At 42.2% G+C, this 6,563-nt stretch overlaps 1 protein-coding gene across 1 annotated transcript; it reads left to right on the top strand.

The window, feature by feature from the left end:
* The first annotated feature begins 1,280 nt into the window (after nucleotides 1-1,280).
* Nucleotides 1,281-5,591, top strand: LOC124018193 (zinc finger protein 239-like). The gene is made up of 2 exons (XM_046333464.1): nucleotides 1,281-1,820; nucleotides 4,326-5,591. The coding sequence occupies exons 1-2, from the start codon at nucleotides 1,508-1,510 to the stop codon at nucleotides 5,180-5,182; spliced, it is 1,170 nt and encodes a 389-aa protein (XP_046189420.1). The 5' UTR covers nucleotides 1,281-1,507; the 3' UTR covers nucleotides 5,183-5,591.
* Nucleotides 5,592-6,563: the final 972 nt, after the last annotated feature.

Genomic DNA, 6,563 nt, shown 5'->3' with positions numbered 1-6,563 from the left:
TAGAGGTCCTGGATGGCAGGAATCTTGGCCCAAGTGATGTACTGGGCTGTACACACTGCCCTCTGTAGTGCCTTGTGGTCGGAGGCAGAGCAGTTGCCATTCCAGGCAGGGATGCAACCAGTCAGGATGCTCTCGATGGTGCAGTTCAGAAGTCTCGATGGTGCAGAGATCTTTGTGGGCTATACTCAGCCTTGTCTCAGGATGGTAAGTTGGTGGTTGAAGATATCCCTCTAGTGGTGTGGGGCCTGTGCTTTGGCAAAGTGGGTGGGGTTATATCCTTCCTGTTTGGCCCTGTCTGGGGGTGTCATCGGATGGGGCCACAGTGTCTCCTGATCCCTCCTGTCTCAGCCTCCAGTATTTATGCTGCAGTAGTTTATGTGTCTGGGGGCTAGGGTCAGTTTGTTATATCTGGAGTACTTTTCCTGTCCTATCCGGTGTCCTGTGTGAATTTAAGTATGCTCTCTCTAATTCTCTCTTTCTTTCTCTCTCTCGGAGGACCTGAGCCCTAGGACCATGCCTCAGGACTACCTGACATGACTCCTTGCTGTCCCCCGTCCACCTCCAGTTTCAACTGTTCTGCCTGTGATCATTATTATTTGACCATGCTGAACATTTGAACATCTTGGCCATGTTCTGTTATAATCTCCACCCGGCACAGCCAGAAGAGGACTGGCCACTCCACGTAGCCTGTTTCCTCTCTAGGTTTCATCCTAGGTTTGTTGCCTTTCTAGGGAGTTTTTCCTAGCCACCGTGCTTCTACACCGGCATTGCTTGCTGTTTGGGGTTTTAGGCTGGGTTTCTGTACAGCACTTTGAGATATCAGCTGATGTACGATGGGCTCCCGAGTGGCGCAACCGTCTAAGGCACTGAATCACATCTGGCAGTGAGTCCCATAGGGATGTACAATTGGACCAGCATCGTCCAGGTTTGGTAGGCCGTCATTGTAAATAAGAATTTGTTCTTAACTGACTTGCCTAGTTAAATAAAAAATATTGTGTGTAGATTGATGAGGAACATTTTCTATTTAATCCATTTTAGAATACGGTTGTAAGGTAACAAAATGTGGAAAAAGTCAAGGGGTCTGAATACTTTCAGAATGCGCTGTAAAGTAAAGTTTAAAAAAGTTAATTAAATACATTTAAAATGAACTTTATCTGAAAATAAAATATGATTCTCAACTGCGTTTCCCCTCCAGTCAGCAGACGGCGTTGTGCGTCTTTCAGGCGACGCTGCCAGCGTGACGTATAATCTAGTGGACTTTTCTTCAGAAACAGCTCGTCAACCACCTCCGTAGCTTGCTAGACAACATAGCCGATAGATTCAAGCTATTTCTACGCTTTCGAAGTATATTAGCTACTGTGTTTTAGACACCGTTCTGTCGTATCTACTTGTTAACCTATTTAATTTAATATTTCGTTATTCTTTATTCGTCAGCAATAGTAGCTGGCTGGTTACGTCAGCACTAGCCTAGTCGCTAATTATAGCTAGCTAGTTAACATCCCCGACCATGAGCTCCCTAAACTACTTTCATCCTGTTAAAGAAGAGATCTGCTGGACGGAGAAAGAAGCTCTGGGGCTGAACCTTGTCGTGAAAGAGGAGAAGGAAGAGGAGGATGTTACAGTTAAACAAGAAGTAGAGGGTGGGGCTGTTAAAGTGAAAGAAGAAGAGGAAGACGTTTCAGTGAAAGAAGAGGAAGACGAGTTCAGAGTGAAAGAGGAGGAAGAGAAAGATGATGATGCAGTTTTTGGAGTGAAGAAGGAAGGGGAGATTACTGTCACATTGAAAGATGAGGTGGAGATAGGAGATCTGATTAACACCAGTAAGTTCCGCCTTGAATAGTTTTTGTTCACTTTGGATATTCGGAGTTGGCTTGTCAATACCTCTTCAACGAAGGGCCCTGGGATGATGTCTGATATGTCTAGAATCATCAGACGACAGAGAGCAAGCTACCCCTTGTTTTTTCCGTTCCGTTTCCAAAAAGTGACGTAACATGTATATTTGAGAAGGGTCTAAATGCTGACCGCAGACTGGGGGCACGGCATGTAGTGATTTTTGTGTTGTGATGATTTACTACACACAATGCCCCCAGTCTGAGGATTGTTGACGTCAACCGCCTGTATTCAATGGAGAGAAATGCTAAGCTACTAGCCTCATGGCATGAATATGCATCTGGAGACCACTCCTATAGTGTTTTATTAGAACACACCGTTCTATACAGTCCACCTGATAGAGGTTCATATCTGACAGAGATGTACACACTGTTCTATACAGTCCACCTGGTAGAGGTTAATATCTGACAGAGATGAACACACTATTTTATACAGTCCACCTGGTAGAGATGCATATCTGACAGAGATTAACACACCGTTCTATACAGTCCATCTGGTAGAGGTTCATATCTGACAGAGATGAACACACTGTTCTATACAGTCCATCTGGTAGAGGTTCGTATCTGACAGATGAAAACCTCTTTTAGAAACTTAGAAAGAGGGGGAGTCTAAAGCTGCAACAACTAGGATTGTGCCTTTTGGCTTCTGGACAACGAAATCATTTTGATATGAAAACAAATAGAACAGGAGAGAAATGGCATAGTGGTGGGTCTAATAGAACAGGAGAGAAATGGCATAGTGGTGGGTCTAATAAAACAGGAGAGAAATGACAGTGGTGGATCCAATAGAACAGGAGAGAAATGACATAGTGGTGGGTCTAATAGAACAGGAGAGAAATGACAGTGGTGGGTCTAATAGAACAGGAGAGAAATGACATAGTGGTGGGTCCAACAGGTAAATAAATTGAAATACATTTTCCCAAATGATATAATTACCCCAAAGAAAGGATTGCCAAATAATTTCCCAATGTGAATGAGACCCCCTTCACCAGTCAGCTAGGCCTCACTCCAACGACAACGGAATTAATTTTGAATTGTAAGTATCAACAAAGATATTAAAAAATGGTTTTGTCAATAAAATATTTGTTCATACTGCTGTAACACATTGGAGAACATTCACAATATGGAGCAACAGTAACCATAGTAACACATTGGACAACATTCACAACATGGAACAACAATAACCATAGTAACATTGTTTCCCCCCAAAAATGAAAACGAAGTTTGTTCTGAGGTATCTGTCCTGTATCTGAGAGATATAATTACAAATATATAAAAAACTATATTTTTATTTGTCACTAAAGTCTTTCCACATTTTGTTACATTACAGCCTTATTCTACAATAAATAAAAATCCTCATCAATCTACACACAATACCCGATAATGAAAAGGCGTAAATAGGTTTTTAGAAAAAATGCTACATTTATTATAAGAAAAAACATTATTATTTATTATTTACTTATTTAATATTATGTACATAAGTATTCAAACCTTTTAATCTGAGACTTGAAATTGAGCTCGGGTGCATACTATTTCCATTGATCATCGTTGAGATGTTTCTACAACTTGATTGGAGTCCACCTGTGGTAAATTCAATTGATTGGACATGATTTGGAAAGGCACACACCTGTCTGGCTACCACAGCATTCTGAAGCAATACACCATCCCATCTGGTTTGCGCTTAGTGGGACTATCGTTTGTTTCTCAGCAGGCCAATCTCCCAACACACCTCCAGGCTGTGTAAGGGCGATTTGACCAAGAAGGAGAGTGATGGAGTGCTGCATCAGATGACCTGGCCACCACAATCACCCGACCTCAACCCAATTGAGATGGTTTGGGATGAGTTGGACCGCAGAGTGAAGGAAAAGCAGCCAACAATTGCTCAGCATATGTGAGAACTCCTTAAAGACTGTTGGAAAAGCATTCCAGGCGAAGCTGGTTGCGAGAATGCCAAGAGCGTGCAAAGATGTCATGAAGGCAAAGGGTGGCTACTTTGAATATTCTAAAATATATTTGGATTTGTTTACCACTTTTTTGGTTACTACATGATTCCATATGTGTTATTTCATGGATTTCATGTCTTCACTATTATTCTACAATGTAAAAAATAGTAAATATAAAGAAAACCGCTGGAATTAGTAGGTGTGTCAACTTTTGACTGGTACTGTATATCTCATTAATGTTTTTACCACTTCTTCCAAAGGCAAACATGTAAGGAAATGGTTTTTTTTAAATCAAAAGGGATGCTGTCAAAAATGTATGGAATTCAAATGGATTTACCCAGCCTACAAAGCACTACAGCAACTCTGTGATGACCAGTTCTGCTCTTTTATTGAGGGATCTAGTCTAGATTAAACCTCATAGGAAGACAGTTTCACCATGTGGAGGTTTCATTCAGGTCTCTGTTTAACGAGATACTCTGTTTGTCTTTGGCAGGAGAGAAAACAGAGTCTCACTCTGACAGCAGGAAGAGTCCTTCAGGGGAACCAGACCCAGAGACGCCCAAACCAGCCAGACAACACCACTGCTCCCACTGTGAAAAGAGTTTTTGCTGGTTAGGGAACCTAAAACTGCATGAGAGGACACACACAGGAGAAAAGCCTTTCCAATGCTCCCAGTGTGGAAAGAGTTTTGCTGTGTTAGCTAACCTGAAAAGACACGAGAGAATACACACAGGAGAAAAGCCTTATCATTGTGCCCAATGTGGAATGAGTTTTAATCAGGATGGGGACCTAAAAGCTCATAAGAGGAAACACACAGGAGAAAAGCCTTTCCAATGTTCCCAGTGTGGAAAGAGTTTTACTAAGATAGGGCAATTAAAAGAACATGAGAGAATACATAAAGGAGAAAAGCCATTCCAATGTTCCCATTGTGGAAAGAGTTTTACTCGGATAGGAAACCTAAAAAAGCATGCGAGACTACACACAGGAGAAAAGCCTTACCAATGCTCCCAGTGTGGAAAGAGTTTTGCCGTGTTAGCTAACCTGAAAAGGCATGAGAGAATACACACAGGAGAAAAGCCTCATCACTGTTCCCACTGTGGAATGAGTTTTACTCAGTTATGGGACCTTCAAGCTCATGAGAGGATACACACAGGAGAAAAGCCTTTCCAATGTTCCCAGTGTGGAAAGAGTTTTACTCAGATAGGGCACCTGAAAGCTCATGAGAGGATACACACAGGAGAAAAGCCTTACCAATGTTCCCAGTGTGAAAAGAGTTTTACCATGTTAACTAACCTGAAAAGGCATGAGAGAATACATAGAGGAGAAAAGCAGTTTCTACTCCCAGTGTAAAAATAGATTCTCTCGAATGGCAGAACTTAAAGCTCATGAGAGGATACAGAAGAGAAAACCCTTTCCAATGCTCCCAGTCTGGATAGAGTTTTACCTGGTCAAGTAGCCTGAAGGAGTATAAGAGGATAAACACAGTAAAAGTCCTACCACTGCTGTCTGTGTGGAAGAACATTCAGAGTACCTGAAATCAAATGAGAGAATAGAAAGAGTGTATTCTGACTTATATTTTTGACTGAAAATTTGTGTTTTTGTTTAGGCCACATGAAATCATATTGTGTATGGTTACACCTGTCTATATAAGGTCCCACAGGTAACAGTGGATGTCAGAGCAAAAACCAAGCCATGAGGTCAAATAAATTATCCATTGAGCTCTGAGACAGGATTGCGTCAAGGCACAGATCTGGGGAAGAGTATTTCTGCAGCATTGAAGGTCCCCAAGAACACAGTGGCCTCCATAATTCTTAATTGGAGGAAGGTTGGAACCACCAAGACTCTTCCAAGAGCTGGCCACCCGGCCAAACTAAGAAATCGGGGGAGAAAGGCCTTCATCAGGGAATGGAACAAGAACCCGATGGTCACCCTGACAGAGCTACAGATTTCCTCTGTGGAGATGGGAGAACCTTCCGGAAGGACAACAATCTCAGCAGCACTCCACCGATCAGGACTTTATGAAAGAGTGGGCAGACGGAATCCACTCCACAGTAAAAGGCACATGACTGCCAGCTTGGAGGTTCCCTACAGAGTAACTCTAGAGCTGTCAGAGTGACCATCGGGTTCTTGGTCACCTCCCTGACAAAGGCCCTTCTCCCCCGATTGCGCAGTCTGGCCGGGTGGCCAGCTCATTGCTTGGTGTTTGATCTGACGTGCATTGTCAACTGTGAGACCTTATATAGACAGGTGTGTGCCTTTCCAAATCATGTCCAATCAATTGAATTTACCACAGGTAGACTCCAAACAAGTTGAAGAAACATCTCAAGGATGATCAATGGAATCAGGATGCATCTGAGCACCATTTCGAGTGTCATAGTAAAGGGTCTGAATACTTAAGTTAATAAATGTGCAAAAATGTCTAAAAACTTATTTTTGGTTTGTCATTATGGGGTTTTGTGATGTCATTATGGGGTATTGTGATGTCATTATGGGGTATTGTGTGTTGATTTGATGTGGGGGAAAAAATCTTCAATTTTAGAATAAGGCTGTAACGTTTAAAAAAAATGTGGGATAAGTGAAGGGGTCTGAATACATTACAAATGCACTGTATACCGCTAGCAGAGTGTTGGCAGTTTTCTTCCGCTGGCAGAGTGTTGTCAACGTTTTCTATCCCTGGCAGTTTTGTACAGTCATGTGATACTTGGTATAGAAAAGTCCAATCTTAGGAGGG

The sequence above is a fragment of the Oncorhynchus gorbuscha genome, unplaced genomic scaffold, assembly GCF_021184085.1.
Source record: "Oncorhynchus gorbuscha isolate QuinsamMale2020 ecotype Even-year unplaced genomic scaffold, OgorEven_v1.0 Un_scaffold_428, whole genome shotgun sequence".
Lineage (NCBI taxonomy): Eukaryota > Metazoa > Chordata > Actinopteri > Salmoniformes > Salmonidae > Oncorhynchus > Oncorhynchus gorbuscha.
The sequence above is the reverse complement of the archived record's forward strand: the minus strand, read 5'-3'. Positions and strand labels throughout refer to the sequence as shown.